Consider the following 19,775-nt stretch of genomic DNA (forward strand, 5'->3'; position numbering starts at 1 on the left):
CTCTATTTGCTCTGCTTCAGTTCAGCAGCATCAGGTAATGTTCATTTGTTGATTGATGGTTTTCTTTTGGTTTTGATCTACTGCAGAATATTTTTATAGAATCGTTTTTCTGTTTTAGCCTCAGCTATGTTGACACAAAGGCATCTGCTGTGATGCTTACACATTAGATAAAGTCTCGAAAGTGTCAGCTTTCTTTTTATAGTTATACAAATATGCAAATGTACTGATCTATGATCTGAATTATACTATTGACAGACTGTCTGAGGCTAACAGTTTCATACCAAAACGCTGTCCTGATAGTTTCCACTTTCTCTTTTGTATCACACATACTGAGACAATATTCGGGATAAATAACCAAGAAAACAATTTATTTATTCAGTTTAGAGGTTTACACATCATTATAATCACAGAGCCCGCTTCACTTGAATTGTCCACTTGATGGCGCAGTAGAGCAAATGAATCATCACAATGCTTCGAACCATGAGTCGACCAATTGGGTGGAAAGCTTCAGTTCATCATGAGGCTTCATCTCACCATCACTACCAAACGGGACAGGCAAAAAAAAAGAAAAAAAAAAAAAGAGAAAGATTTAAATTTGTGTCAGACAACTGCTATATTTGTAAAACAACGTTGGAAACAACAGAGCACATGTTTTATGGGTGTGTGACAGTCCGGAATTTATGGAAATCTCTCATTTAGCTCCATACAAGTTCATATAAAAGAGGAGAAAAATCCAAACAAATGAACTTGTTTTGCCTGCCAGGGTGACCTAGAGCCAGGGTTGGCAAATTTGCTATCAAGAGTAATTTCTAAGCAGTGTTTGACCAAATCTGTTTAAGATCATAACTCATATTTGTAACATAGTTTTCACAGCCTGTTGAGCCTGTTCATATTCTGAAATGGTTAATCATAATCATAATCGCATCATGTGACTTTGCAGCAGGTTTTTGTGATTAGTTGATACTTTAAATTTGCCTTTTTATTGTGATTTTTCCTTTTTGTCATTTATGAAATTAGAGAATTTTCTTTTGAAGCCAACAAAACAGTGATTGAATTAAATAGAAAAAATATTACTGTGGATATTTATTTAAGCTTACTTTGATAGACCATTTTGATTACTACCTGTGTTTGTGCAAAAGAGTCAAAAGTAGCTGCATTGTATTAAAAAAGGGGTGGGATGGGTGGTGGTGAGGAGCTCAGGCAAATGTAAGGTACTCTACGAAAGCAATGTTTTGGACATGTCCCATTGGGTTGAGGCCCCCAGCAGCCCAGGATACACTGGAGAAGATCGCATCTTTTGGCTGCTTTGGGGATACCTCAGTGTCCCCCCTGAAGAGATTGAGGAGGTGGCTCTGCAGAGAGAGGTCTGGGCTAATCTGCGTAGACTGCTGCTGTGATCTGAATTAGAATTAGTAGCCAAAGATGGATGGGTGGGCAGTCTAAACATATTTGCTTAAAAAAGGGCCAATTCATTCAGTCATTTTGACTGAATTGCAGAAGCAGATGAAGCATACAGTAATCAGTGTTGGTGGTGAAAGCAAATAAATCTGAATAGATATTGTTACACTCTTCTTATATGGATCTGGACTCCATAGAAACACGAAAAACTAGACATTTGTGTTTACATTCATGTTAACCACAAGTACTGAGGTTCAGCGACATTCACCACCAGGTGATTAAAATTCAGGTGTTAGACTCCTTACAGGTAGAGGGTGTAACTAAAATGTTGGAAAAAAAAATACACACACACACAAAAGAAATCAGTAGGCACTGCAGAAGCACAAGTGGGAAATTGCAATGTTCACTAAATATGAAAATATGTAATTAATTACCTTTCTTTTTTAAAACTAAATTTCCAAAAAAGCAACTCTTATACTACTGTTTTTGGGATGCAGGAGTGATTTAGACTTACCAGGCTGTGAAAACGTGAGACTGAAATGTTTTATGGCTCCATTAAGATAAATTTTGGCCAAAACTTGCTCAAAACATTTCTTGACATTAAATGTTGCATACCCGTGGTCTGAATGCTAACTGCATTATTTAAAACACCTGCTACTTTATTGATAACCAAAGGCACGACTGGAATACACAAAACGCTACATGTATAAAGGTAATTAGCTAATTTACATCATGGAGCCCTGCTCACAAAAACTGGCATGGATTAAATTCAGTTTTATTTATATAGCACCAAATCATAACAGTAGTTGCCTCAAGGTGCTTTATATTGTAAGGTAGACCCTACACCAATACATACAGAGAAAAATCCAACAATCATAAGACCGCCAATGAGCAAGCACTATGCTTTGGAAAAAAGGAAAGTTCTAAGTCTAATCTTGAAAGTAGAGATAGTGTCTGTCTCCCAAATCCAAACTGGAAGCTGGTTCCACAGAAGAGGGGCCTGAAAACTGAAGGCTCTGCCTCCCATTCTACTTTTAAATACTCTAGGAACAAGAAGTAGGCCTGCAGAGCGAGAGCGAAGTGGGCCTGATTATTTAAGACCTTTATATGTGAGGAGCAGGATTTTGAATTCAATTCTGGATTTGAAGGGAAGCCAAAACAGGAGAAATATGCTCTCTCTTTCTAGTCCCTGTCAGTACTCTTGCTGCAGCATTTTGGATCAGTTGAAGGCTTTTCAGAGAGTCCTGATAATAATGAATTACCGTCGTCCAGCCTGGAAGTAATAAATGCATGAACTAGTTTTTCAGCATCACTCTGAGACAGGATATTTCTAATTTTAGAGATGTTGTGCAAATGGAAGAAAGCAGTCTTACATATTTGTTTAATATGTGCATTGAAGGACATGTCCTGGTCAAAAATGACTCCAAGGTTCCTCACAGCGTTACTGGAGGCCAAGGTAATGCCATCCAGAGTAAGAACCTGGTTAGATACCATATTTCTAAGATTTTCAGGGCCGAGTACAATAACTTCAGTTTTATCTGAATTAAGAAGCAGAAAGTTAGCGGCCATCCAGGTCTTTATGTCTTTAAGACATTCCTGCAGTTTAACTAATTGGTGTGTTCAGTGATGGGAATAACGGCGTTACTAATGGCGTTACTTTTTTCAGTAACGAGTAATCTAACTAATTACTATTCCTATCGTTACAACGCCATTATAGTTACTAACGAGAAAATGCAGTCTGTTACTATTTTTCAACAAACAGACGGTTGAAGCTGTGTTCAGTTTACCACATCTTATATCAGCTGCAGGAAGTAGCTGTAAGTAATCTGGACGCTACAGCTTTAAGCAGCTGCGCGCTCCCGCGGACGGTAATCACATCACTGTCTAGCACAACACCTGGAGCTCATGGGCAAAACAATCGCATGAGAGCTGCTGTTTGACTGAGGAAGAATAAAGTAGTCGTGGTAAGTCAGTCACATGACCACTTAAAGACAAAGCAACAAGGTGAGATATACCAGTTTTTAAATTGATAGGCCAATTAAAACCAGAGTCATGATAAACAATATTTTTCCTCAATAGTTTCACCACATTAGCGCTAGCAAGCACTCTCTGCTTATGAGCTAAAAACCAAACAAAACTAGGGGAAGTTTTAGGAGTGACAGCGAGAGAGAGAGTGAGTTTTGAGATGTGAGAGATTTGTGACGTTTAGCGTGTTTGGAGTGTGTAGTTAATGTGTCGTCTTGTGTAGTTCACGTGTAGTGTTGTGGATAGTTTTGTGTTGTGTATCAGAACAATGAGGCGACTGCTGTCTCCAGGTAGAAACAGGCGTGATACACCTGCTGCTCAGACCTGCAGGTATCAGGCTGTGATGTTCTCCTTCATAGTGGACAGAAATTATATTTTTGGAGTGGCACAAATAATTTGTGAGGCATCTTATTGAAGGCAGAACAGCTGATTGTTCTGTAAATAGTTTGAAACGGTTATTTTAAAAAAATGGTAAAAGGTAAATGGATTCAAATAACTTTGTTGTTTGCAAAACTTTTTAAAATTTTAAAATTGACAATTAATATTTGCATCTAAAGTTATGAAATATGATTCAATAAAATGTTTGTGGTTGTTACAGTAAAAAAATATAACTTTTTCTACTCTGATTTTATGGTTTTTGTCTGATTTTGGATCAATTGTGTTAATACAGTATGTCAAAATGAAAACATAACTGTAAATTCAGACATGTGAGGTTGTGCTGAAAATGATGATACCAAAGAAGGCAAAGTAAATAATTTTTAAAGGTGAAATGTGGAGGGAAAATCAAAAGTAGTGAAAAATGGCCAATTATACCCTGGACCCCAGAGGGTTAAACAGTTTTTTTTAAGTAACGCAATAGTTACTTTTCAAGTAATTTCTTGATGCATTCTCAATCATCCAGGAAAGTAAATCACGAAATCATGAAAATGAATGCTATATCTTCTGATGAAAACTTAATTAACTTTAGTGTGTGAAGAGGACTCTCCATTTACATGAACAAATTAGACTCTCTTAGATATACAAACCACTGCAGCGCAGTACCTGTAATATACATGGATGAAACCCTGTCTGTGAAGCTGTGTTTTACATCCAAATGCCTCGAGGCCTTATGACATCCTCCACACTATGTACTTGAATATATTAAAGTGATGAGCACCTCTTTCATTAAATTTTGTGTGTTTTAATCAACTTTGTTACATCTGTGGTCTTTCCAGTCAAAAGTGACCACCATAGGAAATGAATTGGAATCTACCTTGACTTGTTTTTCCTACAGATGTGCTGATGGGGTGATATGTGTGTAGTGGTTAGTGGGCTGTTATGTTGTAAACTGTTTAATTGCATAAAACAGTGCCGATTATGGCTGGGTATCGTCACTGATTTCTAGAATCGATTCGATTCCGACTCAATTTGAATTGGGGGAATTTTGCCTCAGACAGACAGAAATATTATAATTTTGATCATGCATCAGTACATTTCCATATTTCTATATCTCTAAAAAGAAAGCTGACACTTACGAGATTTTATAAAACGTGTAAGCATCACAGCAGCTTTGTAGGATAGTAGGATAGGACACAGAAAAACATAAAGGTGATTTTCCTGGCCTGGGATTTTATAAAAAAAATGTTATGCAGTAGATCAAAAACAAAAGAAAACCATTAATCAACATTAATGAACACTAGAAAGTGCATTTTTTGCCGACGGATCAGACTCTCCTCCACACAATTCACATTCATAAAGTGCTCTACAAACCCAACATTACAACTAACAGCTGGATTTTCTTGTGTCAGTGCAGCTTGTCAAACTAGAAAGCACCACTTACTGTTAAGAGAGAGAAAGTATATCCTCGGTTTCTTAACTTAGACTTAAACTTACAGCCAGGAGCAGCACAAAAGTGACCCCCTGTTGACTGATTTTTTGTTTTAGTGTCTGTTACTAGTTAGCTAACATGAACTAATGTAAGTCTATTGAACACAACCAATCAACCAACTCAGTGATGTAACTTCAGTCAGATTAAATTCTGTACATTTGATTAAAAACTAATAGTATTAAAATATCATCAAGCAGCTTCCTAATTGTTGGACGTTTTTCTCAGTTTCTTTTTAGATTTTTTTGTTTTTTTATTTCCCTGAAAATGAAAAACACATGTAAAATGATGGAAACTGCATTTTACAGGAACAGGTCGGGTGTTTAAATGCCTTCAGCAATATGGCGGCAGCAAATACGCGTCTTACTACCATGATGCTTTGTTTCTGTGCTTCAATCTGTTGTCGTCTACTCGGCATCCTCTTTCAAGAAGTCTGCATCTGGGAATTGTTTTAGATTTGATCAACAAACAATAGATTCAGTCTTTCTGGGAGAAGCTGTAGCACATCAGCCCAGTTTAATAGTTAAAGCTCAGTCAGAGGAGCTTTAACTTCTCTGACTGAGGAGTTAAAGCTCCTTAAATTTACCAGCATTTACCAGGGAAATGTTGGTAAATTAATAAACCATCAGCAGAGCTCGAAGTTCACACAGCTAGCCTCCTCCACACATAAATAACTGAGCTCATCTTCATCCCGAGTGGATGGATGTCAGCTGAACATGCCAAATTGTTTGAAGGGTTGACTTCTGTCTGGTTCTTTATTGCCCTCTGTATATTTTTCGTGTGAAACACATGGGCCCTGCAGGGCTCTGGGGTTTTATGTACTGGCAAAAACACTGAAATGTGTAGGAAAAAGGTTCACGTTAGAAACCACAGAACTGAATTTATTTACAAATTTTATTTTTAAATAATTTATTTAGAACCACTTTTTGTCCTGGTTGAACAGCACACACAGAGTCTCATATAATATTTTCTCCCTTTTTCAGCTCAACAGAGCTAACTGGTTTCTGATCCTTAGTGTAGTTTTACATTAACCTCTCTGCTCTGTGTTATTTCCTCTTTCAGGCCAGAAAAGCATCACAGCTCATTCTGGACAGGACGTCACTTTCCTGTGCCGAGCTCCAAACAACAAAACCATCCATGTAAAGTGGAGCAGAACTGACCTGGGGGAAGAATATGTCCTTTTGTACCGGGATGATGTGTTTGTTTCAGGAAACCAGCATCAATCTTTTCAGAACCGGGTGGATCTGCAGGACAGACAGATGAAGAATGGAGACGTGTCTCTGATTCTGAAGAATGTTACGACTGCCGATGCTGGAACATACGAGTGTAAGGTGTTAGTCGGAGAAGAAATGAGGCTCAGCAACACCATCACACTGACTGTTGATCCTCCAGGTGAGTGAGTAGAGTTGAGTGTGTGTGTGATCAGAGGTGAAGCTGCTTCCTGGTTGTTGATGTTTGTTTCTAAAGATGTTGTTGATGAGACTTTGTAGAAAGCAGCTGGTCTGAGTGATGTGATCAGAGTGCAGTAGATAATGTCTGACAGCAGTTTGAAGAGGAAATGGATTCTGTTCTGTTCTTCACTCATCACCTACCTGACAGCTGACACCTCACACCTGTTTCTCACCTGCAGCTCAGACAGGAGGAGGGACAAAGGATGGAGGGAAGGAAGTTGAAGAGAAGGAGGCAGGAGGGAAGGAGGAAAAATTGTATTTCCTAATAGCTGGACCGTCAGTTGCTGCTGTGCTTGTTGCTGTTGGCTTTTTTCTTATCTACAGAAAATGTAAAGCACAGCAGAAGCTGGGTTCATACGAGCCTCCAATTGAACTTCAGCCAGTTTGAAAGACCTCAGAACTTTTCCCGTTTTAACTCACATGCTGATGATGCAGCTGACCAACAGATAATCTCAAACAACCAAACCAGAGTTTCCTGCAGCAGCATCCTCTTCTGTGAACACTATAAAACAACAGCAGCAGTACAGACGTCTGTCTGTGTGAGTCAGCTTTATGAATCACATAAGGAAAAAACTGGTCAAAAACTGTTGAATCTGCTCAGAGTTCATAGAGTCTGGTCCACATGTCTGTACTAATCATTCAGCTCCCTCCTTGAAGTCTTTTTTTGTGAGTGCAAAGGATCCTGAGAGCTGACTTGTCTGCAGCTTTCGACTTCTGATAAGCTCAAGAAATAGTAATAATATTGAATTTGTTTTCCTGACTGCAACATTTACATCGGATGCCCTGATTTGGAGCAGGGACACAGAAAATCATGTTCAGGAGAGTTCAACCATGTTCAAGGGACGTTAGCTTTCAGATGCACGATGGTTGGGTGGCAGCATTGGCGCATCGTGTGCCTGGAGGGACTGTCTATTGAGGACCTAGAAGATTTATACCTATTTGGAAGAATGATAACAGGGTTTTTGCCGATCGGAGCTGGCTTGGCCCTGGCATATCGAAGATTAAAGAAAGCGGTTACAGCTGTTCAAAACCCCACAAGGCAAGCCGCTATAGAGGGAAGGGCTCATGGGTCGACTGGACCAGCGCAGAGTCATGCTGCAGGACCGGATGCTGCTGTCTACATCACTAAACTCTCACCCCATTTACCCACCCCTGTTGCTGTTATCATTTCATGTTATGGTGTGAAGTCATGTGCTTTTTGTGGCGAGGAGTTTTTTTTGTTTCATGTTCTCATACTGATCTCCTACCAGGAGCTCAGTCTGAGTAGAGTTCTCTTTTTTTCTCCTCCACCCCCTATTGTGCTATACATTTCATTGTTTTTCTCTACGTTACCTGTTCTGACCGGTTTCCCCAATGTGATGTTTGTGTAATATATGTATGATTGGAGGTCTAATTTTTCGCTGCAGGCAACTGCAAGTGACAAAAAATAAGGCTTCATCATTGCACATTGTAAAAACTGTGTAATTTATTCATCTAAATGATATGGAAAGTATTCTAAATTTAAGTATGTCTTTGTACAGTTATGTTAATTTGTCTTAATAAATTAAATGGAAAATTAGTGATGGTGAGATGAAGCCTCGTGATGAACTAAAGCTTTCTATCCAACTGGTTGACTCATGGTTCGAAGCATTGTGATGGTCATTTGCTCTACTGCGCCATCAAGTGGACGATTCAAGTGAAACAGGCTAAATGATTATAATAACATTATGTGTAAACTGAATAAATAAATTGTTTTCATGGTTATTTATCCCGAATATTGTCTCAGTATGTCTGATACAAAAGAGAAAGTGGAAACTATCAGGACAGTTTTGGTATGATTGTGTAACTGTTACCGTTGCCAGGGCTGGGTATCGTCACTGATTTCTAGAATCGATTCGATTCCAATTCAATTCGATCCGGGGAAATTTTGCCTCACACAGTCAGAAATATTATAATTCAGATCATGGATCAGTACATTTTCATATTTTTATATCTATAAAAAGAAAGCTGACACTTGCGAGACTTTATAAAAGGTGTAAGCATCACTGCAGATGCCTTTGTGTCAAAGTAAAATAAAACAAAAATGGTTTTATAAAAATATTCTGCAGTAGATCAAAAAAACGAAAGAACGAACCATTAATCAACAAATGAACATTACCTGATGCTGCTGAATTGAAGCAGAGCAAATTACAGAGGTTTTATTAGAGACACACCTTAGCGTTTTGCAATTTTGCATAATGTTAAAAAGTTTAAATTATTTTAGTAGCCTATTGAACGGCAGAAATTAGGTTTTCTTTTCGGAAGTATTTAAAAAGGAAAAAACAGCGGCTGACAGCGCTGTAAACAACGGAGGTCTTATGCATAACTGTCACGGTTCGCTTGAGGACTCACACGCAGGACTCAGAGGCACAGTCAGTATTTATTACAGTTCCACAAGGTGTATATACAAACAGTGCAGGGGATAGTGCTATATACAAAGCGGTGACAGGGAAAGAGCTCCGGGGAAATCCAGGCAGGGAAAAGACACTTGCTCCTCTTCTGGCTCTCTCACCAAACACTCACACAAAAGGGAATCCACTCGGGGAATGCAGGGTCGGGTCCAGGGGATCTATGTACAGAAGGAAACAAACGTTAGACGTTTTGCACAGGGAAGCAAAAGAGAACTTGCTCAGAGTCGGGCTGCACTGACGCGAGTCACACACAACGATCCAGCGATGAGTAGAAGCCACTCCCTGGCTTAAATGCTGGCTGCGCTGATGAGGCCCAGGTGTTTCCTCTTCAGAGGGGCGTGGGCCAAGGGCGTGAACCCACCATGAGTTCCGCCCTGGCGAGAGAAATGCTCAAGTAACTATGTAACACGTACGTAATCCAATTCCACAACACAGTGTGATGGGAAATCAGCTGTGTTTTTCTGCCCATTTTATTTAGAATCTGGCGCGAACCAGTGAACCAGTCCCTGAATCAGTCACGTGGTACGGACTGCCCGCGAGATCTCGAACGTCACTGCATACGTAATCAAAGCAAGCCTCGATACGCGCTTCACAAAAACGCCCCCGAGATTACCCGACACACGATTCGACGCTTCGACACACAGGACACATCACTATTTGTAACGTTCACTAAAGCTGTTTCTGTCCTGTGATGAGCTCTGAAACCTGACTGAAACTCTCCAATATGTTCGTTTCCCTACAAATGTTCCCAAAAGTTTCTTCAAACAGCTTAATAAACATATAACTTCTTTTATATCGCAAAAGAAAAATCCAAGAGTTATACTCACCTCTCTGCAGGCCCCATATTCAAGGAGAGAACTTAATTTACCAAACTTTAGGAACTTATCTTGCCTCCCAGTACCGATCAGTTTGGATCTGGCTACGTGCAGAGAGGAGTGAGGTTAGATGGGTTCCAATAGAACAACATGAGGTGAACCCCATACTATTAAAATATGTTCCATTTTAGGTACAAAAAAATGTCTATCCAAGTTTACAAACAATTTGATAATATTTAACACCTTCAGCACCTGGCAGGAATCTCACTCGCTTCTGAAATTAAATATCTCTTTTCTTAGAAGGACACCCTTATGGGGCAACCCTGATCTCTCTCATCACATTGCCGACCCAATATTGGGGAGATGGAAGGACAGAAATATTCGAACTGCTGCTGATTAATACAATAATGACACATTTATTGACTTTCAACAACTAAAGGAAAAATTCAAACTTCCCGGACAAAGTTCCTTCAAATTTCTACAAATAAGACAGTGGGTCAAAGAGAAATCCAAAGGGGCTTTTTTCCCCCCCGAGATACCAAAAGAAACTCCTCTTGAAACTTGTCGGGTCATCGTGGCTCAAGAGTTCTTATACAGACGTCCTGTATAAGAAGGGGCAGAGTCGACACTACCCACTGAGGAGACTGAGATCCTTTGGAGTCTGCAGGAGTCTGTTAAGGACATTCTGTGACACTGTGGTAGCATCTGCCTTTTTCTATCCAGTGACTTGCTGTGGGAGTGGATGCGTGGACAGGGACAGGAGCGATACTGATAAACTGGTGCAGAGGTCTAGCTCCATGCTAAGCTGTCCTCTGTCTGTGGAGGCTGTTGGTGAGAGGAGGAAGTTAGTAAAGCTGACATCCATCATGAATAACCCACATCCCCCTCTGCATGAATCTGTGAGTGTGAGTGTGCTGAGCAGCTCCTTTAGTCAGAGACTGAAACACCCTCGCTGCAGGACGGAGCGCTTTTGCAGATCATTCATCTCGACAGCAGTTAGACTCTTTAACTCCTCAATCACGATGTTATGAGTCACTGGACTTTGTGGACATCCACGGTCATCTCTCCATGCATAATGCACCTATTATATGTATGGACGTGTTGCCTGAGCAGGTATATGTATATGTATACATATGTATATTAGTGTGTGCATGTACATGTATATACTTATAGATACTTATAGATATCTATTACTTACATAATAATAGTAGTTGAAGAAGAGAGGAAGAAGAAAGGTTAAATTTATTTCTTGCATTTCCACAAACTTCTGTCCATAATCATATTTATGCTATCGTTGTATATACTGTATTATCTTAATATTTTGTATTTGTTTGTATTTTATTTCTATTTTCTTCTGATATATGTACCTGAGCTGAGGTAATGCACAAATTTTCCTGCTGTGGGGTCAATAAAGTCTTATCTTATCTTATAAAAACACAGAACTTGTTCAAAGCACTTGGTTCCCAGTATTTAGATACCTAAAGTTTCAATGAATATGTCCATCATCAGGCAAATTTGACCAAACTAGGAAATACTTATGCAAAAGTTCATGCTGGGGATCAATAAAATACTCTGATTATCTGTTCCTGTTTTACTTTGGTAGTCATTTATTGAGCTTTGTTTACTTTCTGTTTGTCTTACAGTTTTCATTTATACATTTTTAAGTAGTAATTGATTATAGGCTGCTATAGTGGAAACATGTTTAGTTTATAGTACAATTATTAAACAAAAGATAAAAGTCAGTTTGTCTGCCTAGTTGCGGCTGCTGGTTCACCGTTCACCTGGAAGATTCCAGAACATTCAGGTAAGGACGCTACGGGATCGCTACCTGAGGACAGCGGTAGGTCCTGCCTACAAGAAAATCACGAGCACGCCCAAGTGTGAGCGAATAGAAACTAAGGAACACTTCGTTCAGTCATTGTGGCATTTATGGATTCGATGAAAGGTTTGTTCTTGGTTTACTGACAGTTTTAATTTGACTTGACGCATGGTGAAAACCTCTGTGTCACTTGTGGCGTTTTTACACCTTATGTCAACGTGACACCTGTTGTGTGACGTTTTTCTAGATGATTCTTTTAAAAAGACAGTAAAGTGACTGGAAACACACGAAAACAGATCGTTTTATGTTTTAGGTTTGATCTCTTCTTTTTTTTTCTGTTCAGTTTTTAGAACAGCTGAGATGTCTGGTGCGACGTCTTCCGTCTGGCTCTGGTTGATTTTGGTGTTCGCCATCTTCATCAAGTCTTCCTCGGCTGGTGAGTTCAGCTGTTTCCTGATATATGAAATGATTGTGGACCCACTTGAGTGAAATATTTTTAGGTTAGTTCGGTAAATGTCAGTGTACGTGTGTTAAAGTAGTTCTTATTTAATAAGCGCAGTTGAGAACCACTTCCTTATTCCCTATTGCGTCGACGTCACCTCACTGTTATGTAATGCCTCGGCCTGAGCGCTTCAGTTTGAAGTGAGAGTTTGAAATATTTAATTTTATATTTATGAGCCAATTTTACTATAATTTAACACTGTCACTAAGCCTATGTTTGACTCTAATGATGAAATAACTTATTATATGTAGGACGGAGGTTTTTTCCTACTTAAAATAAGCCATTAGGGTGTGAGTACATAGCTAAAGCAAAGACAGTGACTCAGTGCTGTCTGTTCGTCTTATATAAGTAAAGCATGTTTAGACTTCAGCAAGTTCAATCTCACTGACAAAAACATGTTTAAAAAAAAGAAAGCTCAAACTAGGCAGCAATCGGTGGTTTACAGTATATACATATTATTTTATGGATGGATATTAGCTCAACATGTTGAAATGTATTAAGTGACATTTGCTTAGGTCTTTATTTCCATTCCTAAAAGGTTTTCATGATTTTTGTTTTTAAAAATGTCACCAATAGACACTTACTAATGATTACAGGAGGTTTTAGGGGCCTGCAGGATGCTGGGCTTAATGTACATCACCTGAAACACTGAAGTTTGTAGTGAAAATGTGTTATATACCTCAATTACACCTGAAATTTACTTGTATTATGTATTTTATTTAATATAAACTGGGGTTATTATAAGTGTATCAAATGGACACTCTGGTCCCGTTCAGCTGAGCTCAGGGGTTTCTGACTGTTGATCTTTGCGCTGTTTGGCTGGGGTAAATATCAACATTTCATTTGCTCCGTTTTTGTCTCCCTTTCAGGACAGATAAATATTACTGCTGTGCTCGGTGAAAATGCCATTTTGCCATGTCGAGTTTTGGATGGTAACAAAACCATCAATGGCCTAGAGTGGAGCAAACCTGAGCTGGAGACAGAATATGTCCTGTTGTACCGGGATGGACACTTGGACTTATTCAAGCAGCATCCATCCTTTAAGGACCGGGTGGATCTGCAGAACAGACAGATGAAGGATGGAAACGTGTCTTTGATTCTGAAGAATGTGATGACTGCTGATGCTGGAATATACGCAGTCCGTAAGATTCCAGAAACAAAGCGCAGGAAGAGAGCATATCTGGGCGGTGATCCCATCTGCATCATCACACTGAGTGTTGTTGATCCTCCAGGTGAGTGAGTAGAGTTGAGTGTGTGTGTGATCAGAGGTGAAGCTGCTTCCTGCTTGTTGATGTTTGTTTCTAAAGATGTTGTTGATGAGACTTTGTAGAAAGCAGCTGGTCTGAGTGATGTGATCAGAGTGCAGTAGATAATGTCTGACAGCAGTTTGAAGAGGAAATGGATTCTGTTCTGTTCTTCACTCATCACCTACCTGACAGCTGACACCTCACACCTGTTTCTCACCTGCAGGTCAGCGTATTGGACTCGAGATTGTTCTGCCAATAGCCACCGCTGTGCTGCTTGTTGTTGCGATCATATTAATCTACAGAAGATGCAAAAAACAGGATCCAAACGAACCAGACGACTGTGACTCACCTGACAAGAGTTTGTTGTCCTGATTCACTGTTTTTTGTTTTCAGTAATTTCTTCCCAAGCTGGGAATTTTATTTTACATGTCTTTTTCTGACACATGCCACACTCATTAAGCTAGCCCACGTGTGATTAGCTGAGCTGTGTTTGGCATGTTGGATTCAAGGCATGTCCCCCTCCTTGAATTGCCACCTTATCGTGGTGGAGGGGTTTGTGAGCTCAGACGATCCTGGGAGCTGAGTTGTCTGGAGCGTTCAGCTCTTGGTAGGGTCTCCCATGACAAACAGGTCCCAGGTGATGAGCCAGACTAAGAGCAATTCAGTAACATTTAACCATGATCAAATTAGGCTTTCTGTAACGTTGTTTTTGTACATTTTGGTTGTATAGACAGGTTAAAATACAGCCATTTCTCTCAGTCGGTTACCTTTTATCTTTAATGTGATTGTATTATGTCTGAGTAAGGGTCTGTGTCCACAGGAAGCTGTTTTTCCTTTTAATAGCTCCTCTCTCAAACACTTATTGATGCCAGCTGCCTGTTAGCATAAGCTTATACTCCTTCACAGTTGACAGAGTCTGGAAACCAGGATAAAAATGGCTGATTTTTTTCATAGTTTGTCCAAAAACAGCTTCCTGTTGATAAAAACCTTTAATCTGCAACTCCACATGTTTGTAGTCCAGCAGTTTTCAAACATCGAGTCTCTGCTTGTGCAAAACAAACAAGTATCTGCTGATGCTGTGACCTGGGAATAAAATTTAATCTCCATCATTATTTTTTTTTTAAGATTAATTGACAATGATTCAGTTCCTGAAATGAGACACAGGAGAAAATATTTGAGAACTGCTGATTTAGTGGATTGAGAAGCACAAAACTTAGAAGTTATTATACTGTATATGTTTACAACGTGGAAATTTTCTGTGTACAAGGCCTGAAATGTTTGCGAATGTATTAACGTGGTGTTTTGTATTGAAGTGATTCTGTTTGAGTTCAGATATCTGACATTAAAGTACTGTCATGGTTTGTTTGTTTTTGTCTTTTTTTGTTTGTGTATTTTTTCAACCACTTGGAAGCAGAAAAGCAGCTGAAAATTAAAGATTAGACTCAACTTCACTGAAGCACAAGGAGCTTCCTTCTACAAACAGATGCTGTAAACACTGGCACTGTGTCTATGATGTGGTTTACAGCTCCATTACAAAGTGACATTGTAACCTGTACAAATTTATAAAGACACAGGAATACTGTAATGTGTTACATGTTTTAAATGTGAACTTGCTCCAGCTTCATTTAAGAGCTGAGCTAAACAGACATAGATTCAATCTTTCCACACACAGTTTGGTCCACAGAGATGTTAGTCATGTCTTCTGATCAGATCTCTTCTTTCTCTGTGGTTTTACTTCCTGCTGTGTTTTCAGGGCTCTGAATGTGTGCTTAAACAATTTAGAAAGGTTCACTTATTGTTAGTGATGCAGCATTTTAAAGGCTGTTACTCAGAGGTCATAAGTAAATCTGCCAAACTGTCATGTCTGTATAAACCAATCAGATCTCATTCTGCACTCAGATCTGTGTTTGTAGCTCAGGCTGACATTTGAGTGAGGAAACATTCACCTGTGTTTCTAACATGTATTCAAGGCTCCATTAATATATTTTAGAGCAGCAGGAACTGAACTTGGTGCAGAAATGTCTGAATGACGTGTTGAGACGTCAAAGAAAAACATTCCTGAGTGCTGACGCACCCAGTGAGCCAGAGGCTCCTTAACGTGGATCCCAACACAAGGTAGACAGGTTTTCAAAAATGATGATGTTCTTTAACTGATGTAATCTAACACTGTGTAACACTTATTTTTCTTTTTTAATAATAGAACCTCTTTTAACCTTGAATGTTCCCAAACACATTTAAGAATGTTGTGGGAACGTTTCTTGTTACTTGGGACACTTTACAGCTGCTGACGTCCAAGAAGATTAATAACGTTCGTAAGATAACTGTGCTTTTATGGAGGCTGTTAAGTCAAATATTTAGTACATGACGTAAATCCACACTCGTGCATCTACAGGCTGAACGACAGCCGAATTCCACATCTGCACATTTCTTCTGTGTAAGAGCAGCTCTGTGTCAGACGGTCTCCAAACCCTCAGAAGAAACACTTTAGTATTTGTCTGCGTCAAAATGTAGATTACAGATCTTAATTAATGCTGTTACAGGTACAGTAAAAACAATATGAGAACAATCACAGTCATTATTTACTGAAGCGAAAAATTAATATTAACATGTCCCACCCTCTGAATATAAATATAACAGCCTCTTCAGAGGAAAATCACGCTCAGGGACAAACTGGAGAACAACACAGGTCGGGACGCTGACTCCATCCCAAACCATCAGGAATTGTAATGTGTCTGTGGTTTTCACTATATTATGTTTTCTTTATGTGACTGAAATAATTAATTTTCCTGATAATACTTGCTGATGAGGACAGATGTTCAAATTTTAGTAGATAATCATTTAATTTGTTATTGTTATTTCCACTGAGAACAAATTCAGTTATAAGTATAAAAACTACGGTGCATTTTACATTATTGGATAGTAGAGAAGAGCCATTCTATGAATGCTGTTAAGTATGAATGCTGTTAAGTATTTGTATAAGTATCAGAATCAGAATCAGAATACTTTATTGATCCCTGGGGGAAATTATTTTTTGTTACAGTGCTCCATTTTAAACCAACATTAAGACAAGACAGACAATACACTAACTAAGAATAGTACAATATATACATATATATACATACATACATACATAAGTCACTTATAAATAAATAGTTGGAAAAGAAACGTGTAGTTGTAGCAGCAAACAGTGTGTTAAGTGGATGCGTTGTACAGGGAGATGGCCACAGGCAGGAATGATTTCCTGTGTCGTTCAGTGGTGCTTTTCGGTAATCTCAGTCTCTCACTGAACGAGCTCCTGTGACTGACCAACATGTCATGGAGTGGGTGGGAGGTGTTATCCAACATTGTCTTTATCTTGGACAGCATCCGCCTCTCCGACACCACCTTGAGGGAGTCCAGCTCCATCCCCACAACATTGCTGGCCTTACGGATCAGTTTATTAAGTCTGTTGGCATCTGCGACCCTCAGCCTGCTCCCCCAGCATGCAACAGCATAGAGGATCGCACTGGCCACCACAGACTCATAGAAAATCCTCAGCATTTTCTGGCAGATGTTGAAGGACCTCAGTCGCCTCAAAAAATAGAGACGACTCTGGCCCTTCCTGTAAAGTGCTGTGGTGTTTTTAGCCCAGTCCAGTTTATTGTCAATGTGTACTCCAAGGTATTTATAGTCCTCTACAATGTCAACACTGACCCCCTGGATTGAAACAGGGGTCAAGTGTTTCCTGGTCTTCCTGAAGTCCACGATCAGTTCCTTGGTCTTTGCCACGTTGAGCTGCAGATGATTCTGCTCACACCACGTGACAAAGGAGTCGACCACAGCCCGGTACTCTGTCTCATCATCCCTGCTGATGCATCCAACCAGTATATCACACCTATGAGGAGTGTTTCAATATTTATATCTTTTATTAGATGTACATGTGGTTTTGTTATTTGCCTTTTGGTTGGAAGTACACTGAGAGAGGACTTTTTTTTATTAGTGATCTTAATAATATTTTTTTTCATATTAATGTAATTTTTAATTTAATTTAATGTTATTTCATTTTTTTTAAATAAATCTACTGGGCACTGTAATGATGTTAACAACATATAATTAGTGCATAAACATACATACCTAAAGGCGTAACTTTGGCATCCTAAGTTCCAATAGTGACTATAATAAAATGTGATGTATTGCTGCTCTATGATATATTTTTAAACTATTTGTTTGTTTGTCAAAGCTGCTGGAAAGATATGTTAAGTCTTTGTATTTACATTTAAAATTCATTATATGTGAAAATGTACTTTTCTTTATTTCTGTTCAAAGAATGATCTTTCTAACTGTAGTAGTGAAGACAGCTTTAAAGAAAACCCTATTTCAGTAAGGCAGCTGCACTCATCTGCTTCTCAGAGTTACACCATTACAACAGCTTACTTCCTCAAAAAAATGTGCTCCCAAATTCCTCCCCTCACCAATAAACCTAAACCCACCAACTGCATCCGGGAGAAAACGTGAAATGGACACACATGCAGAACTTGCAATGCAGATAGGAGAAGAATATATTTACAATAAAAAAGTAGTCAGAAGTGAGCAATTAATGCACGATTACATTTTAGGGACCTTACTTGCCAGAAACAATTAAGCTAGGCTGCTAATATGTGTTTATATTTAATGTTTTGATAATGTCTGTTTAAAGATTTGCCATTGACTATTTTCATGTTGGCTTGAAATAAAATATCTCCCTCTGCTGGTACTGCGGCTTACTGCAACTTCTGCATGCACACAGCCATAGCCTCAATACTGACATCATTACTCTAGTCCAGGGGTGCCCAATCCCGGTCCTCCAGAGCTACTATCCTGCAGCTTTTAGATGCATCCCTACTCCAACACAGCTGAATCAAATGGTTTGATCTCTTCAGCATGCCATCATGTTTGGCAAAGGCCTGATAACAAGCCATTCATTTGATTCAGGTGTGTGGGAACAAGGATGCATCTAAAAGCTGCAGGACGGTAGCTCTCGAGGACCAGGATTGGGCACCCCTGCTCTAGTCCAATCATCTTCTTTTTAACCTTTTTTTGAGCCAATCAGCTGCCACTCTGCACGGTTTAAATCTCAGTGCTCTTCTGTCATTTTCCTTTTTAGACTCTAATTCACTTAATCCACCTCCTCCACATCTCCACTTTGAGAGATACCTCAGTCAGAGCTCCATCTAAACCACAGTCTTCATCAGCCCTCTGTCATACACAAATTTAACATGAGGAATTGAGGACTAACAAAGATAATTAGTTTATTGATTTTAAACAAAATATGGTTACCGTGTGAGTAAACATCAGTCACATGTGGTTGATACACCAAAAACGTCAGAAAGCAAAAACGTCCTCCTTCACTTTTGGTGTCTGTGCTGGCAGATGTTCTCACACACTGTAAAAAACGTAATCATTACAAAAACACGGAGTAAAAAGTAACCAATTGATTTACAACTCGAAACATCAGAACACATTTAATTTTTTAAGTTAAGGTAGAGGTTCAGATGTGGTGCTCTTTGTTGATGCAGTGATGTTGTAATTACAGTCATCATCCAGTCCCTGCTCAGCCTGGTGGGGTGGGCCAAGAGAAGACAGAGTTTAAACAAAGAGAGGAATTTATCATCAGCATATTGATTGATCAGTGAATGATTCACAGAGTTACCTTTGGTTCTGTGTTGATATAAAGATACCAAGAGGAGAGTGGAGATCAAATATGGACAGATCACCAGCAGGTGGAGGACTAGTCTGAAATTAGGATGGCAGAGGGAGCAGCCAGGGTTTGGAGCTGTTGTGGTGGACAGTGATGTGGATGTGAGAAAAGTTGTTGTGGTGGGTGAAGGTGTCGGTGTAGGTTTATCTGAAGAGAAAATCGTAGTTGTTAGTGTGAATATGTGCATTAAATTAGAGGTGAAATCAGAGTGAAGCTCCTCACCTGTGACAGTGATCCAGCTGGATGGAGACTCTCCATGACCGCTGATGTCACACTTGTAGAGGCCTTCATCAGACCTGGAAACATGCTGGATGGTCATGTGACCTGTAGGCTGCTTCCTGATGAGGGAGCCATCTTTATAGAAAGCAGCTGGGAGGTTGGAGGGAGTGGTCTTTGTTTTACAGAGCAGAGTGACGTCATCTCCCTCCATCACAGGGAGGACAGGACTCTGCAGGATCACTGATCCACCTCAACACAGAGACAAACTACAGCATTTCATCCATTTACAC

At 39.4% G+C, this 19,775-nt stretch overlaps 3 protein-coding genes across 3 annotated transcripts in view; 2 read left to right on the forward strand and 1 right to left on the reverse strand.

Annotated features, from left to right (window-relative positions):
- The first annotated feature begins 1,238 nt into the window (after positions 1-1,238).
- Positions 1,239-8,477, forward strand: LOC146576885 (hyaluronan and proteoglycan link protein 4-like). Its single transcript, XM_085267591.1, has 3 exons — positions 1,239-1,380; positions 6,350-6,679; positions 6,918-8,477. The coding sequence occupies exons 1-3, from the start codon at positions 1,239-1,241 to the stop codon at positions 7,124-7,126; spliced, it is 681 nt and encodes a 226-aa protein (XP_085123717.1). The 3' UTR covers positions 7,127-8,477.
- Positions 8,478-11,911: 3,434 nt separating this feature from the next.
- Positions 11,912-13,922, forward strand: LOC146576886 (myelin-oligodendrocyte glycoprotein-like). The gene is made up of 4 exons (XM_085267592.1): positions 11,912-11,927; positions 12,145-12,237; positions 13,173-13,535; positions 13,774-13,922. Exons 1-4 carry the CDS (start codon positions 11,912-11,914, stop codon positions 13,920-13,922), a joined length of 621 nt encoding a protein of 206 aa, XP_085123718.1.
- A 5,121-nt stretch (positions 13,923-19,043) lies between these two features.
- The window catches only part of LOC146576887 (uncharacterized), a 3,573-nt gene continuing 2,841 nt past the window's right edge, over positions 19,044-19,775 (reverse strand). The window contains exons 3-5 of the mRNA XM_085267593.1: positions 19,489-19,734; positions 19,177-19,413; positions 19,044-19,126 (exon numbers count right to left, since the gene is read on the reverse strand). Coding sequence (XP_085123719.1) covers positions 19,044-19,126; positions 19,177-19,413; positions 19,489-19,734 — 566 coding nt within the window. The remainder of the gene's footprint in view (positions 19,127-19,176; positions 19,414-19,488; positions 19,735-19,775) is intronic.

Source organism: Mchenga conophoros, linkage group LG3, assembly GCF_057382185.1.
Source record: "Mchenga conophoros isolate Kocher_MC1m ecotype Shallow Benthic linkage group LG3, M_conophoros_male_GT1.1, whole genome shotgun sequence".
Lineage (NCBI taxonomy): Eukaryota > Metazoa > Chordata > Actinopteri > Cichliformes > Cichlidae > Mchenga > Mchenga conophoros.

Coding starts and splice junctions, on each gene's coding strand:
- LOC146576885 (XM_085267591.1), top strand. CDS start 1,239: ATGTCCCATTGGGTTGAGGCCCCCAGCAGCCCAGGATACACTGGAGAA. Junction 1,381..6,349: donor AGAGGTCTGGGCTAATCTGC/GTAGACTGCTGC, acceptor TTCCTCTTTCAG/GCCAGAAAAGCATCACAGCT. Junction 6,680..6,917: donor ACTGACTGTTGATCCTCCAG/GTGAGTGAGTAG, acceptor TCTCACCTGCAG/CTCAGACAGGAGGAGGGACA.
- LOC146576886 (XM_085267592.1), top strand. Junction 12,238..13,172: donor CATCAAGTCTTCCTCGGCTG/GTGAGTTCAGCT, acceptor TCTCCCTTTCAG/GACAGATAAATATTACTGCT. Junction 13,536..13,773: donor GAGTGTTGTTGATCCTCCAG/GTGAGTGAGTAG, acceptor TCTCACCTGCAG/GTCAGCGTATTGGACTCGAG.